General features: G+C 40.6%; 1 protein-coding gene across 3 annotated transcripts in view; it reads right to left on the reverse strand.

Annotated features, from left to right (window-relative positions):
• The window catches only part of celsr2 (cadherin, EGF LAG seven-pass G-type receptor 2), a 94673-nt gene that overhangs the window by 48776 nt on the left and 23255 nt on the right, over positions 1-22642 (reverse strand). For all 3 annotated transcript variants that reach the window (XM_033626540.2, XM_033626539.2, XM_033626541.2), the window contains exon 2: positions 11389-12099. In XM_033626540.2, coding sequence (XP_033482431.1) covers positions 11389-12099 — 711 coding nt within the window. The remainder of the gene's footprint in view (positions 1-11388; positions 12100-22642) is intronic.

Consider the following 22642-nt stretch of genomic DNA (forward strand, 5'->3'; position numbering starts at 1 on the left):
CTCCTCCTGTGAACTGTTGACCCCTTGGAGGGGAGCAGCAGACTATAGAGGCAAAACCTTTAGTTAAAGATTAACCAACATTTATAACTGCAGCACTGATGGCTCATTGTTAAACTGGAAAACCCTCTTTGATAACTGAAACTTTTATTAATGGGGGTTTCTCTGATTTGTGTGTTCACAACCTCAGAGGTCTTTTTATTTATGGTTTATAATGATCACTGATCTGTGAGACAGCAGTAAATCATCTCCTAACCTGTAGCCATCACTGACAACTTTGTGAGTCTGTCCTCAGCTCCTGAGTGGTATAAAAACTTGGAACATGTCAGGGTGCCATGTCTCTCCTCCAGAAGCAGCAAAATGGAGTGTAATAGCTGCTCCATGCTGTCAGCTCATGACAATTTACTGTCATGTTCCTGGTGATGACAAACAGCTACTGCTGGCCAGTCGGCTGAAAGATAAAGCCTTTCTGTTACAGTGCTGTCTGACGCGTTATTAATTCAGCAACTTGCTGTAGGCAATAAACTCCTTGTGTTTCTTTAAGCAGTCACACTGGTCAAACATTGCATCAGCAAACAGAGCTGTATTAAACAGAGCTGCTCTGTTCAGTCATGGCGACACTGAGATGTGCTTCACTGTTGAAAATACATATTTAACAGTACATTTGTGCACAAATGTGTACAGATCTGCTCCACTGATACCTGACAAAATGCTTCTCAGTGTTCACTTCATCCCTGTGGGACGCCACTTCAGCGTTATGTTGCCAGGTGAGCAGCACAGCGGGGTGGGGATGGGCTCACAGTCACAATTCTACAGAATATCCTGATCAATAATTCAGACATGTCTCCTTTGCTCTATTTACACCCCTCTATACGTCCACACCAGCGCCCACACTCTGTGTTTGCCTCTAGCGTGAATCACTAAGGCAGAAAATCACACAGAGATCCTGTTTTTATTTAGACAGGAGACGACGCTTCAGCACTTTGCTCTTTAACTTCTGTTTTTAGTAAATAAATCACAATATATACTTCACTGAACACTTCTATAGAGTGTAGCCTATATAAAAAGCCACTGACTGTGATAATTGTACTGAAACTAAAAATCAAAGTGTGACTGGACGGATTAAAAGTGTAATTCAAACACAAGCAAACACCACTTTGCAACCAACAAACTGTAAACAAATTATATTATGGAATATAAATGCAGGTATTAACACCTCAGCATGCACATTAGCAAAACTGTTTCTCTCAAACATAAAAAAACAGGTAATAATTTATGTGCTAAAAGGGTTTGTCGCATTTAATCACTCCTCTAATGCATCATAAAATGTTCCCAGAGGATCTTCGCACACAAACACACACACAGAACAAACTCAATGGACAAAATGTGACAAATAATGATGTTGTCGAATGAACAACATCCCGAAATTCAAACTTTTGCTGCAGATTTTCACACTACAAACACATCACCTCTTATTTATTCTTAAAGAGCGGTAAACAACCAAAAGCAGTAGTTTGGTATTAAATAATTAAACTTGACAAGAAAGAGAGTAATCAGAAGATGTGGTGTAGCTGTGCATCAGCCATGTTTGCAAGCTGTGTTTCCTCAGAGATCTCAAACCTGAACAGGTGTGTCTGAGCTGCTAGGTAACAGATCTGGTGCGTCAAGTGGGTAGATCCCTCCAGACGCACCAAAGACAACAAGCGCAGGGAGGCTGAGAGCAGGGTTTAATTTCACTACAGCAAAGACTCGGTTTGTTCAAACACAGATAACCTCAGTGATGATGACCAAGAGGTCAGTGTGACGATATTCAGCTTAAGGGAGGCATGGTATTGAATTTTTGCCAGTATCCTGATATTTCCAGCTCATTTCAGCCCATTGCTGATGGCGATATTAATATATGCATATATATTTTTTCCACGTGAATGCAGAGAACATCAAGTCTCTCCTATAGTGGGATGAATGCATTATTATTATGAAAGCTCTCATCATGATGGCAGATGCAGACATAACATACAATGCCTTTCAAAATGTAAGGGTGGAACAAAATTTTGATCTGGATTGGTATAATCAAGAATCCAATGTCATCTATGCAAGGTAAAAACATCTATATATATATCGTCATCTTTGGGATATGCCTTTATTTTGAAATTCCCGTGGCACGTCTGTGTCACTATTTCCATCCAAGCACACCTTCCTCCTAAACATTCAAACAGCGCTGGGGACCGAGCGCCAAGCAGATAATGGGAAGCAGCCAAGGAAAGACACTGAGGATATAAATTGAATCAAATCAAAAGCACATCGCAGCTATCTTTATGATACAAACAAATATTGTGTCATTGTCCAACGATCTATATAATACCTCTCAGGATGACACTTCTGATTTACAGCCCTAAAAACATGCAATATTTATTTTTGTGTACCACTTTCAAACAAAACTGTAAAATTCATCCTACTTTAACATGCTTGGATGACACACTGATTTCAACTAATCAAAGTTGCATAATTTAAGCATCTTATCAGTCTGTTACATCAACAGAAATGTATGTTTCAGGCCAACCCTGATACTTCGTTTTAAAGCCTTTATCTGTCGATACCAATGGAGCACTGATACTATCGTGCATCCCTAAGCTGAACTATGAAGGTGAATGATGAGAATAGGAGATCAATAACAGAACAAACACAAGACCTATGTGATTAAATCCTATTGTCACATTACAAACATACATCTACAGCCTGAGGAAAACACTCACACACTTCTCACGCAGAGACACATCAATAAAGACCCAGGATAATTCCACTGCAGCAAATAACTGACAAACCATTTTCATACATTTACATGTTTTTTTTATACATATGTTCATATTTTTTTTTTCTATTTATGATTCTTGACTTGTGTAGTACTTGTTATTTTCCTTTTCTTTTCTCTTACTATGTTTATAGTTACGCACCAAACACCGAGGTAAACTCTCTGTATGTGAAAACCTACCTGCCAGTAGACCTGATTCTGACTGACTGAAATATGTTTCTTCAATACTTTGTGTGTTTTTTGGGCTCCAGAGCTTCCGTAGTGATCAACAACAAATTTAAAGATTCAGCTGAAGGGATGGGGCGCAGGGCGGACATGACTCTGGAAAGAGTCATACAGAAATTTATGCATTTTCCGCTGAGATGAACAACATAGCGCTGCAACACGTGTCTTTTGGTTTAGTTAGGGGCATTTATTTTCAAGGATTCTGTTATTCTGCAGTATTGTTGTGTTGTTATTTGTTAATAAATAAAACACTTTTCAAAAGGTTTGGTGTGTCTTAGCGCCTGTACACATGCCACCTTTTCTGCACCCCTTAAATTCATTGTTTTGAATGTGGATGTACAGCAGGCTCGCTAAAACGTCAGAGTGACGCAGTCGCAGCGTGCATGCGTTCCTGAGCGCCTATTTTTTCAGGGCATAACAGCTGCACCCTGAGAAAAACTGAGTTCAACTTTTGGAAAGCAGCAGCATGCACCGCACGTCATATGAGGAGGACCAACCAATCACAGCCAATAGATATCTTTCCTTTCATCTGTAAATATCAGTCTGTGATAAATATGGGGAAGAAGTTGATCATTTTAGTTCAGGGCTGCCAGAGCTTTACATCCATCCAGTGGTAGGCCTACACGAAAACTGCACCTGGAAGATCAGCTCTGCACTAGGGATTTTGGTTGAAGACACGGCATGTGTACGGCCCCTGATGCATGTTTACACCCCTGAAAGGTTGGTTAAAGGAGGTCCTATCTTTGCACTTTTTGTGACACAATAAAGCTTTTACATTTCTAATCATGGATAAATTATAGACCTACATAAATGTTAAGGGTCTGAATCTGAGACACTGCCTAAAAAAAGCATTGTGAGAAAAAAAAACAACAAATATCCCAAATGAAATCCGAACACCTACCCAACCAATGAATATCCAAGAGCCAAATATTTGGGTCCAGCTCTAGATATATGCAGGTGTATAGTGCTGCCAGAGTGCACTGGAACACGGGCCGCCACTTTTCTTCTCTAAGTGTGGACAGTGGACATGCAATATTTACAGTTCACATAAACTGGTTGAAATTCATAGACATTTTTTAAGCCCTTGAAGATCCAATCATCATTAAAGTGTATGTCGTGCTGAGAGCCAGTAAAAACAAAATGAAATGGCCATGGATGTCATATTGAAATTTAAGGTGTGTTAAATGATTCATGTGAACTCATGCGTTGAGTTAACAAGCAAGAAAACATTCCACCTGCCAATGATAGCACAGTTCACAGTTATTCTTCTCGATCTATAGCTGATAACTTTTAACTAGCAAAGATGAAAAAGCAGAAAAACATCCTTTCATTTTAGTTATAGTTGACTTATGTATGAAAAACCTGCCATCGTAGGAGCAGTGGTTACAAAAAAGAGACACAACTTAACATGCAAAAATGCATGTACATCATAAACAGGTAGCACTATACCACTTGTTTAAAGCAAATAATCAAATAATTACTGCAGCAGTTATGAAGCACAGCGGCTTAGGAGCTGAATTGTTCTCTCCCCTTTTTCCTGTCCTCTATCTACTATCAGCCATCGTTTAAAACATTGAATCCTCAAAAGAAAACATTTCAGACTCTGAGAGAATGTAATGAACAATAGCAACACAACCATGTGATCTGTACCAGACCAACACTGGCCTTATAAAGTAGATTGAACCAGTTGTGACTGATTTACGTGAAATTCAATTTCTCCATCAGTGACATTATAAAACTGAATTCATGCCATCGTTTACACTGATTATGTCACTTACATAAAACGGCTTCCAATAGGCTCCACACGGCGAGGTGTTTATGTTTTAAATTTAAGGGAAAAAAGCACTGGTACTGGTGTGTGATTCTGTATTGGCTGATACGGTATGTGTCTGGCACTGGTTTTTTTTATTCATGCCATCTCCCAGAGCCAAATTATAGTGGCCTTCAGTACTTGGCTGGCATGTGTTAATTTCAAACACTGGTGTGAGGTGATGTGAAAAAAACAGGAGTGTGAACATTCACTGTTTTTTTTTTTTCTCTCCTCCAAAAGCATGTTCGCACATTAAAACACCACAAATGGATTCTCGATTTTTCAGTGAATTACCAGAGGAGAAAAAAAAAAGACGACTTTCTTATCAAAGGTCAGCAGTTAGCTGATGAATGATCATCACAAACACATGGTACAATTCACTCATTTTCATACAGATGAGAAAAAAAAAAAGTGAATCGCACACGTCGTGGCGTGTTTTAAGAGAAACACAAGAAGTAAAGGAGGAGGATGACATCTTGTTGTTCAGCATCTACAGAATGACTCAGCCGAGCCAAATCATTCACTCTGTCCTTTTGAAGAACAGCAAAGATGATGGCTGTTATATTTTTTTCATTTTCTTTCCTGCTACCATCTGGCAACGCCTACGGTCCAACAGTCACACACACACACACACACACTCACACACACACACATCCATGCACCATTAACACATACACATTCCACAGATTGTCCGTCCAACTTTCTTACACACATAATCGCAGCTTTTCAGCTCTTAGCTACCCACCCGAATCACACAGACCGAGCAATTTAGCACTCACTCACACACACAAAAACACACAGCTCCCAGGCCCCACCACAGTGTGGAGACTGGTGAACTCAACGCTCATTGAAGCAGAACAGTGGGAGTTGTAGATCACAGAGGAAAATACATCAAATGAAAACCTGAAGCCTGAACGACCTCGTTTGATCAGACAGTCTGACAGCCTGATTCAAACATCTTAAATCATCAGCTACATAACCACGTTCACTCTCACATAACTCGACAAGTCCTGCATGCTGGATCTAACAGCAGCACCTGGGTCTGAAAAAACCTCCACTGATGGAGATTAATGTGGTCCCTGCTACAGAATGAAAATACGCCCACTTCACCCACTCACACTTTCACTCTCCGTCTCTGCCGATTCACGTTAAAAGCACCTACAGTTCAGCTCCAACACCCACAGCTGTGCATAAGAATATGTAAGTGCCACTCAACCTGGACTCTGAGTGACTGAGCCCACACATTCAAACGCCCGACACTATTTCAGGCTTCATAAACAGCGGCATACATAGGTGGAAAAACCTTTTAATGTTTGGCAAGGAATAATGGGAGCGAGAGCCCAAAGACAACAGCGTGAACATCTACACATTCTGCTTCTCAGTATACTTCTTCTCTTTTCCTCTGACAGTGACTGTGATCTGTAGTTTAAAGTAATCATTTCTCTGCTAATGTGAAAATCTGATTTCACAGAAAGAGACAGTGAAGTGGTCCTTCACCACCTCCTGTGAGATAAGACGCATAGTGCACAGCTGCTGAACACCTGCACGTAAATGCAAAGAAACAAAAGGAGGAAGTAGTTCAATCGCTTATAATGCTGGCGAGGAAAGCTATCACGGTGAAGTGGGTCGGGGACGACCCTCTTTCTACTTCCATGTAGAGATCTGTAATCTCAGAGGTTGTGTGTCTGGGAAAAATAGGACACTATGTTACTAAGGAAGAAGGTCTCATCTTTCTCTGCAGACATGATAGAAACTGTTGGAGCCTCTGAGAGTTAAATATAATCTCGACTGAAATGGAAAATGTCAGGATTATGGAAATAATAATCATCATTTAATTTCACCATAGTGTTTCTCTTATTATGTAAGTGCAGTTCCTAATTGTTCTTCCTTATCTGTAAATGTCAGTCTTGTTACATTAAGATATGTTTGGTTTGTGAGAAAAACTGAACGAAATAAACTTTATAAATGTAACAATTGTGCCCCAAAAGATTAAAGTATAATCTCAAATACCCATAATTAGAGAATAAATATGTACTATACACACAACTATATACCCTTATCTGTAGCACTCAGACCTTTATTTAAAGCTATAGTTGGTAACATTTATGAAAATAAGTTTTTGTCATATTTGCTGAAACTGTCACTATATTCTGAAAGAAGTACATAATGTGTGGAAAAAAATCACCTCCTCTTCCTACTGCTTCTAATGGCATTCACTAGAGCTGACCATGGCGCACCAAAAACAGCCAATCAGAGCTGAGGAGTCTCTAGCGCAGCTGCCAGTCATGTCAATCACTGCTCATGAACTGTGGTCAAAGTGTCAAACTAGGCAGCAGCGATCAAATCTGTTACTGCATTATCTATTTCTCATCTCAAATGTTTTCATAAACATAAGCCCTTTTTAAACAGGAACTGTAATTCTCTTGTTCCTGTCATCTGACAGGTGCGCAATACCTTGTCTCTCCAGTTGCTCATCTTTACAGTGTCTGTCAGGTTTGAGTTTCCCTCTTGCTACTAGCTGCTCGCTAATTCGTGCTATCAGCTGTTTCCTGTTTATTCACCGCCAGTGGCTCACATGGCGTCAGCTCCACTGTCCCTGGCTCACCAACTTTCTCATTTTACAGCTAAACAGTACACTAAAATATGTTTCTGAAAACATCTGAGGGGAGAAAAAGGTTACAGAACCAGAATGGTAAATGGACCTGCACATGTATGGTGCCTTTCTAATCATCTGACACACCCGAGTCACATTCACCCATTCACACACTGGTGGAAAAGGCCATCATACACGGTGCCATCTGCTACTCAGTTTTCAACACACTCACACGCCATCAGGAGCAATTTGAGGTTCAGTATCTTGCTCAAGGATACTTTGACATGCAGATTGGAGGAGCTGATTAGTGGACGACCCGCTCTACCTGTGAGCCACAGTCGTGATTCATATTTGATCAGGGCTGCCTTGTTTGACCGCAGTTCACAGAAGTAATTGACAGCTGCCTTAGAGTCTCCTCGGCTCTTATTGGTTGTTTTTGTCCACATGCAGTAAGGCCATTAAGAGCACTACAAGCTATTAGAGGAGGCACTGTGATATAATTTGGCAAATATGAGGTTTTTAAGTAGCTTTAAGTAAAAGTACCAACACAACAGTGTAGAAATACTCTCACAAATAAAAGCCTTGAATTCAAAATCTGACGCAAGTAGGACAAAAGCATTAACAGTAAAATGTAGCCTACTTAAAGTACAAATAGTAAAAGTATCCAAAATGCAGAATCCATAAATTCAGAATGAGATTATAATCCATAATGCATTTAAAAGTTTCAACATGACTTAATTTTAAGTGTTTAATATACTCTTGTGATGCCTAATCGAACCCATGATAATACATAAAAATGCATGTGTTTACTATGATTTGTATTAATAATCTGTATAATAATTATACCTTTTCGAATCTGAAAAGTAACTAGTGAGTAAAGCTGTCAAATAAATGTAGTGGAGTAAAAAGTAAAATAATATCCTACTGAATATTGAAATATAAGTGGAATACCACTGAAATACTACAGTAAAGTACAAGTACCTCAAAACTGTATTCAAGTACAGTGCATGAGTGATTCTACTTTATGGACTTTACATCGCTGCATCTATTAAAGCAGCTTGTGTGGTGCTTCAGAGGCAAGTGGAAGCTCTAAATCACATTAAGGAGTCAGAGTTTGACCCACTTAACCTCTCAACAAAAAGACGGGGCAACTACCCAAATATTCATACTGTATAAATTATCATATTTTAATCTGCTTCCTCTTTAAACTCTTTTTCAACTTCTCCCTTTTCCCCTTAACCATAAATCGCGCGAGCAGACGGTCTTTAACCCTTTGAGGATGTGAATAATTTTTGGAGCAGAGACTGAATAACAAGTCCTGCAACCGGTTGGCAATTCTGCTGCCAACAGTAATAAATTAATTATTCATTATCGCTGCAAATGGAGGCTTCTGTTCTCCATCTCGACACGCTGTGTGCTTTGTGATATATTTTTTTATATCTCAGGTATTTTTACTACAGGGCATTTTACAGCCAGGGGACACTCTCCATCTGTAGCCATCTATAATTAATAATTTCCTTCCCTTTTTTCCACTCAGCAATACTTTTCTGGTCGGAGAAACTGCTTGTTGTTTTTTTTTCACAAAGTAAAGATTTCTCTGTAAACACCCTGCCTCCAAACAGACATCAGCGAGGAAACATGTTTGTTATATCATCAGTCTTTGAAACATGGTCCGCTCCTACAGCTCAGGATGATGTTTATAGTGTAGGTGTGAATAAAAATGTAGGTATGCAGGTTATTCAGTTGCACCATAAATAGAAATTGATTTTGACAATAAATGCAGCAAAATGAAACGTAAGGAGCTTTTCATCATTCAGAATACAAGATGGAAATATAAGCAGAGAACCGTGACAAACACCAGACTGTCACTTTAAGTTGATCCGGTAAATAAACCAGATAAAGAACAACCACACACACTGACTTTGTTCAGCCCAATTTACCACAATCTACCATGAAAATTTACAGAAACGCAGAGCAACTGTTTACTTCCGCTGCAGCTGCAACAGGGAAAACCAGATCAATAACTCATCTCTCAGCCTTTGTCTGCAGAGCTACGGTCATCAGTGTACAGGAGAGTCTGCGTTCATAAAGAGCCAGGTTCAATAAAGAGCTGAAGAGGGAAAGGGGTGGGACAGATGTAGACATTAAAGCCCCCTTGGGATCTTTGTGAAGGAGAAGAAATTAACATTTTGAAGGCTACATGTGGACACAGCTCGGCAGAAATGGTGCCCTTTCACCTTCCAGCTGCACTACGTTTGAAGACAGGGAAATTATTCAGTGGGAACCCACACTGGACAGATAGCAAAACCTCTGCCCCGGACAGTGATTGGCAAATCATAGCTTAGAAACTGCAGGCTAACCATGCACAGTGGGCTTTGGATTTCTCCACATGCTGAATCTACAGTGGCCGACAAGGAAACATTTTGTAACTAAAAATGTGCTGCAGAAAACCACAACAAATACATTAACAGCAAACACGCCGCAAATACAGAAACAAGGCAAAGTCAAAAACACAAAAAGCCCAAAAACAAAAACAACAGAAAAAACAACTGTGCATCTAGTAGACACAATGAAAAAACCTCCAGGCCTCTCGGCCTAACCCAGCTGGCCTCCAACGTTGTTAGATGTTGATATTTGGTTGGGTAGAGGTAGTGATGTCAAGTGACCACAATTCAATGTGAGGACAACGTCTAATGCCAACGGTTACCAAAATCTAATGTCCTCCAAATGTCTTGTGCATAGACTGTATATAACAATGGATGACGTGACAGCTCCCCAAATATGACGCCGATACATCTGGATAGCCTCCTGGCGGCTGGTTGCAGTAAAGGTCATAAACCCCGCCCTCTCCATGTTTGTGGATGGGACATAGGCCAAACTGAAAACTCAAAGTACACCTCAAATAAGCTTCTATAGCTACTATAACTACTAATATAGCTACTGTGCAGACTCTTGTTCCAAATTGTGTCAACAGAGCAAGATGGCAGTGGCTGTATCCAGGATATTTTAGCTTCACTTCAGTACAGTGGGGGTAAGTGGAGACGCATCATCCATCTTTACATACAGTCTATGTTCTCATGCCAACGTCATCTTGACGTAGAATAATGCAATTTAGTCATGAGGTAGGGAGAACAAAACACAACTTCTGCAAAACATAATAATGTTAATGTCCACACAACCTGAAATTTAAACATTGTTAGACATTGCTGATGCAACACTGATGTCCCGCGCCAGAAGGGAAGTGGAACAGCTTGATTTTCAATTTGAGAGTGAGAGAGACTAGACGAGAGTGTATTTGTTTTTGAAGTGGAAATACAAAGGTACATTTTGTATTTTACATTTGGCCTTAGTCTTTTACATTATAAAAAAGCACCAGATTTATTAGCCGGTGTTTCTTAGCGCTCCCCCTAGAGGCCTGAAGATGTCCCATATATCGCATGGACCATCAGCTAGTAACAATGCTAACTTTTGTCTTGGGAACCGTTTGCTAGCCATGTTAGCTTTAGCCATGTAGCCATTAGCTTTAACCATGTAGCCACTGGCTTTAGTTTTAGCCATGTAGCCATTAGCTTTAGCCATGTAGCCATTGGTTTTAGCTTTAGCCATGTAGCCATTAGCTTTCGCAATGTAGCCATCGATTGGCAGCAGGAGACAAAACTTTCAGCCAGCTTACACAGTTAGCATTAATTAGCTAGCTAACATCTGTTTGTTACAGTTGCCATTTCAGCTGGAAAATTCAGTCTTTTCCTTCTTTTGTCAACCTCTTATTACAAAAATATGGACTGCTAAAATAACTGCATTATGTGCTGTGTGAGAATGGAAAGCTTGACAAGTGAAGCAGCAGTAACTACGAAAGGTCAGGTGGTTAATGAAGCCAAGAGATGAGACTGAATGTAATAAAAGATCCATCACTGCTTCATCATTAATTAATTGATGTTAAATGAGGGCTCTCACCTGTGTAGTCCTCGAAGCACTCGCAGGTGTATCCTCCCTCTCGGCTGCGACACACACCGTGAGCTCCGCAGGGTTTGGAGTAGCAGAGGTCAATCTCTGTCTCACAGTAGTCTCCTGTGAAGCCAGTGGGACAGCGGCAGCGAAGCCCGGCGATGGGGTGGATGGGTCTGAACAGGATGGTGTCTGATGCGACAAACGGCGCCAGGCTGTCAAACTTCAGCACGGACACACACTTCATGTAGTTCTCACACGGCTCACGGAGACAGATGTTGTCGTCAAAGGGAAGAACTTCCTGTGAGGAGATCTTAGCGAGGAGGCTGCGGTTCAAATACAGCCTCTCCTGGAGCTCCTCCGACCCAAAGTACTCTCCTCCACCTCCACTTTCGACCCCTCTCCCAGGCCTGTCCCCCCCAGAGCCGAGCCCTCCGGCCCGCTGGTGTCCCTCCCCCAACACGGGCACAGCCACAGACAGGCTGACGTTGAGGATGCGAGCGCTGACATCTGTGTCGTCTTGGATGTTAAAGATGACGACATCTTCTGGGGCGGCGGACAGGACGCGGGCCACACCGTCCAGGAACTGGGCGAGCAGCAGGGACAGGAAGTGCTCCTGGGAAGTGTTGGCCAGCCTCAGGGTGATACTGTTGGACAGCATCTCATCAGTGATGATGGTGACTTGGAGAAGACACTGGGCGGACACCGAGTGGATACCATCTGAAAAAGATCAGAGTAAAGGGAAATTAACATCAGACCACTGGACATTTTCATTTATATTCTGGGGGTGATCTGAGCTTGTGGCCCAAAATAAGTCTTTTATATAACAGTGGTGAAGCGATGGTGAACCATTGATGACACGGTTGGATGAAGATGGTTGGATTCAGGTTCTATGTTACACTGTAACTTGATGTACATTGTTTTATGTGAACTTGCATGGTGGGTTCAGGCTGCAAGACAAATTTAAGTTTAGCATAAGTTATTTTCTCCCATTAAAGGGTATATTGGGGGAGTTTTTCCTTATCTGCTGTGAGGGTCCAAGGACAGAGGGATGTTGTATGCTGTAAAGCCCTCTGAGGCTGTTTGTGATTTGTAATATTGGACTTCAAATTGAACCTGAATTTAAATTACTATTTGTACAGCCCTTTAAGGCATGCTTTGGGCTGCAATAAACTTTGACTTGACTAATCTGCACAGCACTTTGGGTATGAAATGTGCTATATAAATAAATTTGCCTTAATGTTGAAAATTCTGAGCAGGAGGGAAACAACTGGCTAAACAGTAGAGTTTACAGAAAAGAAGACTTTCAGCCAAATCACATGGTCTCCATCATGGAGACAGATTCCTTATCATCACAGCTCAGTAGCCGTCATGATTTCATCCACAGCACTTTTGCTTTTAAAGAGAAATCATCAATCAAAGTCAAAGAGCTGACGAAGGTTGTGTGACATGATTGAAAGCTCATGAAATAGTGAGCAGACTGTAAGTTGGGGTTATTAATAGTAACAGGTTAAAGGGCCCTCCACACCAAGAACAATAACTACAACATAAATTACAAAGTATAACGTTTTAAGAGCCCATCTGACTCGAGTCACTGGCAAAGTTCACACGCCAACTATAACAACAGCTACAGTCACAACCAATATCATTGGCATCAATTTCAGAGTGATTCGATGAACGACAGAAAACAGCGACAGCTAATCAAAATCCATAAAATTTACAGGGCATCTCAGCTGGAGTGCACAGAGCATGCTTTGTGCTTTGACAGAATATTATTGTTTATCAGTGTGGATGCCGACATCGTTATAATTAAAGTTATCGTTCTTGGTGATGGCGACTTTTAGGCTGGTGATATTCTATATTTCAGAAACAACTCCCACTAAATAATTAAAATCAATAAAACGTTAGTCTGTCTCTCAACACTTTGACTTAAATATTTAAAAAACAATCGTCATGAATTCTCGTACCAGTCGAAGGGCATTCTTCTCAAATTGTTAAGCAACATGTTGATGAAGAGCCTCAGATCCTCAGTTATATAACTTCACCAACATGTTGCTGAACAATTTGGGAGGGAAGCCCTTCGACTCATACGGGAATTCGAATGAGAGCTGAAGAAGCCTCTTGGATGAGAGGTGAAATGTATTCAAGAAACTCAAGTAAGTCCAGTCGCCTATGATATAGCACTAATGATTACCATGACCTGGATGACTGAGAATCTTCACTAACAGATTCACATGAAATATAATTTGATTTTTAAACTAGAGACCATTTTGCGATGGGATCACTCCAGCCATGATACAACGATCTGCAACTTAAAATAAATGTAGGCCAGGGGTGTAAAGTGGGAGGCAATGGCCTCTTCTCATACATGCCACCCCCTACTTCTGGCATCCTTGGTCGGAACTGACTCATCTTTAAACTCAGCCTTGATTGTGATCTAAACTACACACCTGTACAGTTTCGTGACAAAATCTGTCCAGACACAGACAGACAAAAAAAAGCTGGCAAAATACTCAAAACCACTTCTATGGTCGTTTCCATTACAAGTCACCAGCCCACATTTTGCCATGATGAGACACACACACACAGACACACACAGCCTCACAAGGTGAAGACAACACCAGCCCTCGCACTGTTGTCACTGCTGGTAAAAATGCTGAATAATTTCCTAAAAGAGCTGGACACCGGAAGCTGTTAGCTACCGATACTCAAACAGAATACTGCATTTATTATTTTCAGACATAGATTAGTACACGTTTGGTGCTCTAGTGAGTGTGTACAGGAGCAGGACAGTGTGTGTGGGATTGACTCACAGTCTCCATGTTCATGATAATGAAGGAACATGACAGACAGTATAATGATGTGGCTCATTAATGTGTTTTTAATAGATTTGAACAACAACAGGCTTTTGGATAAACAGACAATACTTGTTAGAGGATTAAATATATTCTTGATTTTGGTCTTTTCTTGGGATTTATTTACAATAAGAAAGATACAGACTATCACCAGGTCTTTTCTTTAAATGGCTGGATGTTTTCGTTTGATATACTATTAAAAGATGAGTTGATAATCTTGAGCCCTACTAAAATTAAAGTTAGCAATGACCGCAGCAAGTATGCAGGAAGGGCGCAGGTACAGACACAGTGGAGGATTTATGTAAGCCAAACAATACCGTTGTTATGAAGCACTTAACAGCAAAAATGCCAAGAATTGTACACAACTTGACACTTTAATGAATATCAACACATTTTTCTCTAATATTCTTGGCTCAGTCAGGTGTATTTTTCTGTTGTTGTTTTTTTCTCTTGTGCCAGAACAGATAAGAAACGTATGCCAAGACTAAGTGTATGTTTTCTTTCAATACATTCCAAGTTTCTAATCAGCAATTTCACGCCTGTATTCACAACTCCCTCCGTCTTTGCTTTGTCCGGAAGCAGAGATGCTACTTCATTATACATGCCGCACTGAGAGCCTTAAGTCTCAAATTCAACGGTTACAGCATTTTTCTGCTCGGCAAATCTCTTGTCTTTTATCTTGTTATTTTGATCCTGTTAATGTTTTATCTTCTATACATTCAGTCCTGTGGCTTTGAACAAAGACATGTCGCATTTTGTCTGCTTTTGTACAGTAGCTCTTGACTGTGCAATACATTAATTCCCGTGTTAAGCTTTTATCAACCAAGTCTGACTGGTAATGTAGACGTTGCTGCTGGTGAGTAAAACATAAATTATTCTGTTTCATTATCTTGACTTTAACTACAAACATACTGAACCCCGTTTACATCGACTCATCTGCTCATTTTCTTGCTCGTACTTCTGCTGTAACAACATTTACAATAAAAGGGAAAGCGCTCATCAGTTGAGAGTCACTGACAGGAGCAGTCAGAGCCCAGCTCACTGAGGAGTAAAATTATAATGAAAACAGACTCGATCCTAAAACATCCAATCACAAAGAACACAAAGAAGCTCTGTGTGTTGCTAACAAGCACAAAACCTATGGATCTGAGTCGGCTACAGAGTCAAGCTGCTCTAAATCCAGCAGACAGAGAATCTCGGCAATAAATATTCATCTTAACCTGGTTCATTCAGCTCTCTGCCCAGTGACAAGATTTAAAAGTCACCCTGTAGTCGCAGAACAAACAGTTTGCATTATGTCCATTAAAAAATGTTAATAAAAAAAATAACTATCACATACAGCAAAAAACTCCATGGCATTCAGGAAAAAAAGGTGTTTAACTGTCATTTTAGGTGCATTTTAAACACAAAACTTTCAGTCTCATTTTATTCTTTTGAGTCAGTTACTATTGAGATACTGCCAGCGTAACAGTAGAACAAGTAGAGAAGCGTCAGAGAGCAGTCAGTGAACTGACTCAGTAATATCAGCTAAGCAGAAATACTGAGGTAAAGTTTGCTACATTAGCCATCATACACTGCTGGTCATACAAGGCCAAGTAAGGCTGGGAAATGGTGCATTTTATTGCTTATGCATTTGTAAGTGGAGGATTATGTCATTTCATCTCTCAGAAGCTACACAGTGTCACTTTAAGGTCACAGAGAGACCACTATTGTTTTGTCTGTCTCACCACTGGCCTGCAGGTTCCTGTAGCCTCAAGAGCAAACACAAAACAGGCTTAATCAAATCAAAAGTGTCATGAAAACAAGTCTCTCCCTCCAAAATAATCAATGGGACACTTTGTTTGGGGCGTCTGGACGACGTCCAGAGAGCAGAACCTGCGAGCAGGACTCACACAAACAAACAGCACTGCCCAAAGTTACCAGATCCCTGTTTTGGCACCGGGCGAGTTTAAACACAGAGTGCCAAGGGAGGGGGGAGGAAAAGGAAGAGAGGGAGGAGGGGGGTCATAGAGGAAAAGAGACAGAAGCATGTTTGACACGGCTTTAATCCTTCTGCTTCCAGTCAAGCGCTTCCAGCACAGTAATAATACAGGGCCTTAGCAGAGGAAGTGGGGAGAAATCAAAGGACGGAGACGAGCGTGGTCGCTCCTCTGATTCACACTTTACTGTAAACACACACACACACACATACACACACACACCTGTGTACACAAGAAAACATTTTGCATACAAGAGGGGAGAACGTAACAGTGAGCCACGACAAAGACAGAGCCGTTCACAGGTCAGGGTCTAAACTTTGAGTGAAAGAAAAAGTTAAATGCTAGAGATGATAGAATAATGATTGTTTTCAATATCAGTTTATCTGCAGATTATTCTTATGACTCATTGAATAATCCTTCAAGGTAGGTTAGCCCAACCTGGGGTCAAAATCCTCCCAGAGATCACAAGATGGTTAACAGGATAAGAACGAGGCAGAAAAAGTTCTTCTTCAAAACATATTTTTTTTTATTTTTTCTGACTTTTCTGTAATATTTCAGAGGGATGCAATTTATTAATGAAATGTTGGATAGTTTAATGCCTCCAGGCTTCTTAAAGTGATCCAATCAAAACTATTTGAGAGGGGAAAATCACTTTCTGCCAATCATATTTTCCCTGAGGCCAAGGTGATGTCTCAATATAACTTCTCTCATCAACTGACAGTAATTTTGTAAAAATGATAAGTGAAGGCAGGAAGCAGTAAATGTTTTCACAAAAAAAACTGCCTATGGAATATCTGATTCTTTGATTATCTATATGAGCACTATTCACAACACTACATGTGTTTGAAGAACACAAAATTTGGAATATTTTAATTTAGAGCCGTGACTAAAAATGTTTACATCAACTAATTTCCATTGAGTTTAAATAAAAGTTTGAACTTAGACTGGTCATCAAGTCTCAAAGTAAAAAAACAGACGCAGTGTCAAAATATGCAAATATAGTGAATATAGTGAGTGAATCTTGGGTCAGCTTTCAGTTTCCCGCTCCCTGGTGATATTGTTCACAAACAGTAACCGACATTCCCTGCATACTTTACCTTTAATTAGTCTAAAAATTGCCAAGAAAAATATTTTAAAAAGCCCATTTCAATGTTGTAGAACTCAAGCTGACAAATATAAATTAATAGTTTTGTCAAATTAAAAGCCCAAAAAACAGAGATATTCAGTTCAGTGTCATAAAAGACTAAAGAGCAAACAAATAATAACATTTGAGAAGCTGGAACCAGAGAATTTCTGTCATTTTTGCTTAAAACCATCAGTTGTGAACATTTTCTGTACATTAACGAATCATTTTGGCTCTAATCTTAACATTAAAGAATGAACTAATTACTAATAGCACTGTGGTTTCATATCTGTGAATTATCATGCAGATTTAAACAGTGACCTTAATGACCTTGGGATGTTTATAGTGTAACAACATCAGCCACATATAGAACATTCACACACACACGCACACACACACACACACACACATACACACACACACACATACAAGCGGCTCATTGAGATCAAGGTGAGTTTTACATGCAGTTACAATCTGTCTGTGAAAAACTGACAGTTTCATTTATAATGTTTTCAGGTTTGAGACAGAAGAGTGTTTCAGCTGCCAAACCTCATGGGACACATATATAATACTGACTGCTGTATAGCAAGGCAGTGATGTTACAACATTTTACCGACTGTAGACACTGAAATTCTTTCTAACCTAAAGAAACAAACCAACAACAATCTGCTCTGTGCCTCTGCCAGTCTCCTCTTCATCCATTCAGCTCATATTATAACTGATACTCCGCAGCAACAGTAGCCAGAAAAACACACAGAGAACAGAGGCTCTTAAAGGTTAGGCCACGTATAAGGACAGACATTGCCTTAATTATGTCCTCTGCCAATTCACATTCTTGGTCGGGAGCTCGGGCTGAGCTCCAGACGTAGACGCAGCGCTGGGAAACTGAGCGCGAGGAGAATCTCCTCTGAAAGGAACCAGACCATCCTTCAAAGAGGTCATTCTCCATGGAAGGATCCTCCGCTCAGGAACGAAGGGTAAGCGGAGCGTTTTGGGCCAAAAAGGAGGAAAAGGGGGGGAATGCTTAGTTGGTGACGAGAAGAGGTGCCAGCTCTGAAGTGTGACACTACTCTGAGCCCAGAGCTCGACCCCCTCTGGGCCTCTGGGTGCCAGGAATGCTCTCAGCTAGGAAGTGGCGCCAGGGAAAAGATTAAACACACACTGTGGTTGCAGGACTGCCAAGACTGTGTACGGCATTGTGTGCGTGTGTGTGTGTGTGTGTGTGTGTGTGTGTGTGTGTGTGTGTGTGTGTGTGCATGTGTGTGGGTGGTGGTGATCCATACGTCAGATACATATACACAGAGGAGAGTGTACATTGAAGCAGTGGAGGTGCAGTCATCACTATAAGGTGAGGAAAACAGGCTTCATGACGTTAAATTAAAAAGCATAGTCTGTATTAAAGTGCTGCCTTCAGGTGGTGTCGTGTTTACCATGTTCACGAGGAGTGTCCATATATACACCCGCTGTCTTGTAGTATTCATGACATCATAAGGGGAAATTTTCTAAAAGCTTAGAGTTCACGAACTGTGACGTGTTTGCTGATGTTCTAAAAAATGGTGGAGGCCACGAACATTAATTTTTTAGTGAATGGTAAGTTAATACATTGTAATTTTAGTCACATCGAATTGTTCTTCATAACTTTATAATGTGTCAGAGAGAAATGTTGATATTCTAAACGGCCTCTTCCTCTTGTCCTCCGTCAACTGTATTTCCTGCATTACATAACCTGTTTGGTAGCTTGCTAAATAATAGGCCTCGGTGGCTTCTAGACGCTGACAGTAGTATCCATGTTGCCGTTGCCTAGCAGCAGTGCTCTCACAACTTCACCACTTGAATGCCGAGGGTATTGTGTACACAGCTTACCACGTGGTAACCACGAGCTCACAAGTTCAATTTGAAGGGATCGCTGTTACTAGGAATGAACCGATTTATCGACTGAACATTGGTATCGGCCGCTGTTGTTGACTGTCATCTGTTTATTAGCAGGTAATGATGGCAGTAGCCAATGTTTTTTTGTTGTGTCACATAGATTTTGCTCAGGCTAAACAGCAGGGCTTGAGGCTATCAGCATCCCATCATCTGAATGAACAGAGATCTTCCCAAAGACGCCTTCAGGACGAAAGGACGGGTGTCTCCCTGATAATGCTACATTATGAACAACAAATACGTGTTGACATCAGCAGGAGGAGAGCTAGTTAGTGTTAGCATTTAGCCGCCGATGGCTTGAACTTACAGTTTACAAAGATTGCACTGAATCACATGATGATGTGTTCAAGTTCTGTTTGGTAAAAACAAAAAAAAAAAAAGTATATAAAAAGTATATAAAAGTATATAAAAAAAACGTCTATTGGACAAAGGTAAATTTAGTTATTGGTGAGAAACTTGAATAAATTAATCTGTTTGAAGGAGAAACGTGTTGATGTTTTCACAGCAACATAAAACAAATACTTGAGAGGAATCATGAACTATTACATGAAATGTGAAAAGTTATATTAAAGGTTGTTTCGTAAATTTGTATGATTGAATTTGTGCTCATTCAAAAATTGTGTAATAAAGGACTTAAACAACTTATTTTTAACAATGAAGATTTCTTTGTTTCCTTTGCACAAAATGGGGAATAAATAACAACAAAAACAAAACAAAAAACATCACCAAAAAACATGGGCTATCACTGCTATCGGCCAAATTCTTATTTCAAACACTGAATCGGTATCTTCCCAGAATTTCACAGTCAGTGCATCCCAACTGTTACCTCAAATCTCCCTGATTTTAGTGAGTTTTGTGCTTTTAAATCAAATGATTCATCAAAACTTGATGAACAATGCGTCAACTACACAACAACAAAGCTGTTTTCAAGGCTTTTGGGTCGACCACCTTTCTAAACTCAGATCTTTCAGCATATAAACAAAATACTCTAAATGTTATCGTTCATTTTCTTAATATCAGAGCTGCTGAGCCAAGAAATCCTACCAGACATCTCCGATAATAAACTGAGTTATGTAAACAAGCTGACTCATAATGATTTACAGAGAGGAGTCTCTCAGAGACGCACAGAGGCCATGTTTGACTGTAGGTTGAGGCCTCCACACAAAGAACATAAATTATCAGCCAGGAGGTCGGGGAGGGGAGGTGTACAGCTTTTTATCTCTGAAATATTAATGAAACCCAGTTTCAACCGTCAGGAGAATTATGAACGACAAATACTCCACTGACACAACGTTATGTGAACACAGAGAGGCTTTAGGATGGAGTGCTTGCTATAAATAAACATATAATCAAAGCAGGATATATTGATTTCTGTTTAACGCCCAGTGGGGATCTTAGTGGCTGGGATAATAAACTGCTGAGAGAGACAGAGAGCGAGAGAACAAATCAGGGAGACTGGCCTAATTAGACCACAAAGTTGCCATCAAATCTCCCAGTTGAATCCCAGAAAATGTCAACAAAGTCATGGTGGATAAAGATCAGATGGACTGTGTGACCAAATTACTGCGAGGACAGAGACATCACCCACAACAGCACCGCAAGAAAGCCCGAGCCTCTCTCCCAGAGGCTCCTCTGTGACAGTTTATCAGTTATTTATGCCCTCCTCTCTCTGTTTTTAGTCTTTTTTTACTGTTTGTGTGAGGAGAAAAAGAAACTAAATGGACAACATGCTGCAAAAGCAAGCTACTAAAGGATACAGCGAATGAAGGCTTCACCTTCACAGGACTGAAGGTCAGTGGGCTGAACCTGCTCCTCCTCTACAGATAAGTCTGCAGAAGATTTAATACAGAATCTGTGTGGTTTTCTGCTGCCAGCCTCCGGGGGTGGGGAGTAATGCATTTCAAGATACACACATGAGTGAAACAGTCTATTTCATAAGGAACATGTACATTTTAAGTTTCTTTTTTTAAGCCGCACTTCTTCTCTTTACTCGAGCATATTTGTGAGCCAGGTATTTACCTTTTACTTCACTACATTTGCCATATTTGTGTTTGTTACACTTAGTCTGCTCTAATGCAGGGACTGAGTGGGGGGGCGGGGGGGGTATGAGGAGCAAGCCTACTGCAGATGTCAAGTTTCCAGCTGGCTGGAAGAAAAAGAAGCACCACCTGTCTTTTGATCGCAATGTGATGATGATGGAGCAAAACCCAGAACAAGAGGCAGCTGCCAGTGACAATATGGCCGCACTTTTTATACCGATATCCAGTGGTGCAGTTGTAGTAGATGAGGTGGGTGTACTACGAGGTAGATGGGTAGGTTACTGAGGGGGAAGTGGATATAAGTTACTGTTGTATTTATTCCAATGCCTTTTTGCCTAATAAATGGGTATACTGTAAACGGCCAGGAAAAAGGCTGGGTACACCCCATATACCTGCACATACGGTCCACTACACCTCTGTCCATATTTAAAAAAGCCAACAGTTGTGAAGCACATGCTGTACCTCCTGAAAAACATGGAGATCTCTGCTTTTAAAAACACCTTTTCTAACCTCTGCAAGCACACACTAAGTTGCACAAACTGTAAATAAAGATGTAGTTAGCTAGCTAATGTTAGCAGTGTTCCCTGATATGCATCGGCGGATGAAAATAGATTATGAATTCAACACCTGCAGATATGGGTGCTCTGATCGACTGGCCATCGATTGTTATTGGCAGATATTTCTTCTACATAAACTGAAGGCCAATCAGAAGAGCTGATCAGATGACACAAAACAAACAACACAATTTCTCCACATGCTGCTAAAATAGCTCCACTGGTCACTGTCACATTAATAGTTTACTGCTAACCTGATGACCCCCCCCCCCCCACACACACACACACACACACACGACCGACATGACATCTTTATGTATTCCAGTTCTTTCTCATCTGTTTTTCTCCAGGATTTGAGTCTCTGTGTCTCTGCGCAGACTGTATGAATAATGGACGTAGCTACCATGACGTCACCCATTGGTTTGGACTGCCGTTTTAAAGCCTTGAGTTTGGCATTTCGGCCATTGCCATCTCGGTTTTTAGGAGTCAGAGGTCACCATATTTGAATCAGAGGTTGGAGCTGTGGAAGAGCGACTCTTATTCTTTGACAACACCTCACAGACAGCCTGTCACTCAAGTGGCCTTGCCCTTAAACATGCGGAACTTTGGGCCTTAATAAAATGTAAGAGAGTGAGTTATATACAGTTGTCATGAAGGGGGAAATTAGCTATAGAGACCAAAACCATTTTTTGTACCAGGCTGTTAACAGGTTTATTTATGCTGTGAAGTTGGGCATTTTAACAGTGAGGTCTTTGAGTATTTACTCGCTCTTGGAGCCAGCCTCAAG

Source organism: Epinephelus lanceolatus, chromosome 1 (assembly GCF_041903045.1).
Source record: "Epinephelus lanceolatus isolate andai-2023 chromosome 1, ASM4190304v1, whole genome shotgun sequence".
In the NCBI taxonomy this organism is placed as follows: Eukaryota; Metazoa; Chordata; class Actinopteri; order Perciformes; family Serranidae; genus Epinephelus; species Epinephelus lanceolatus.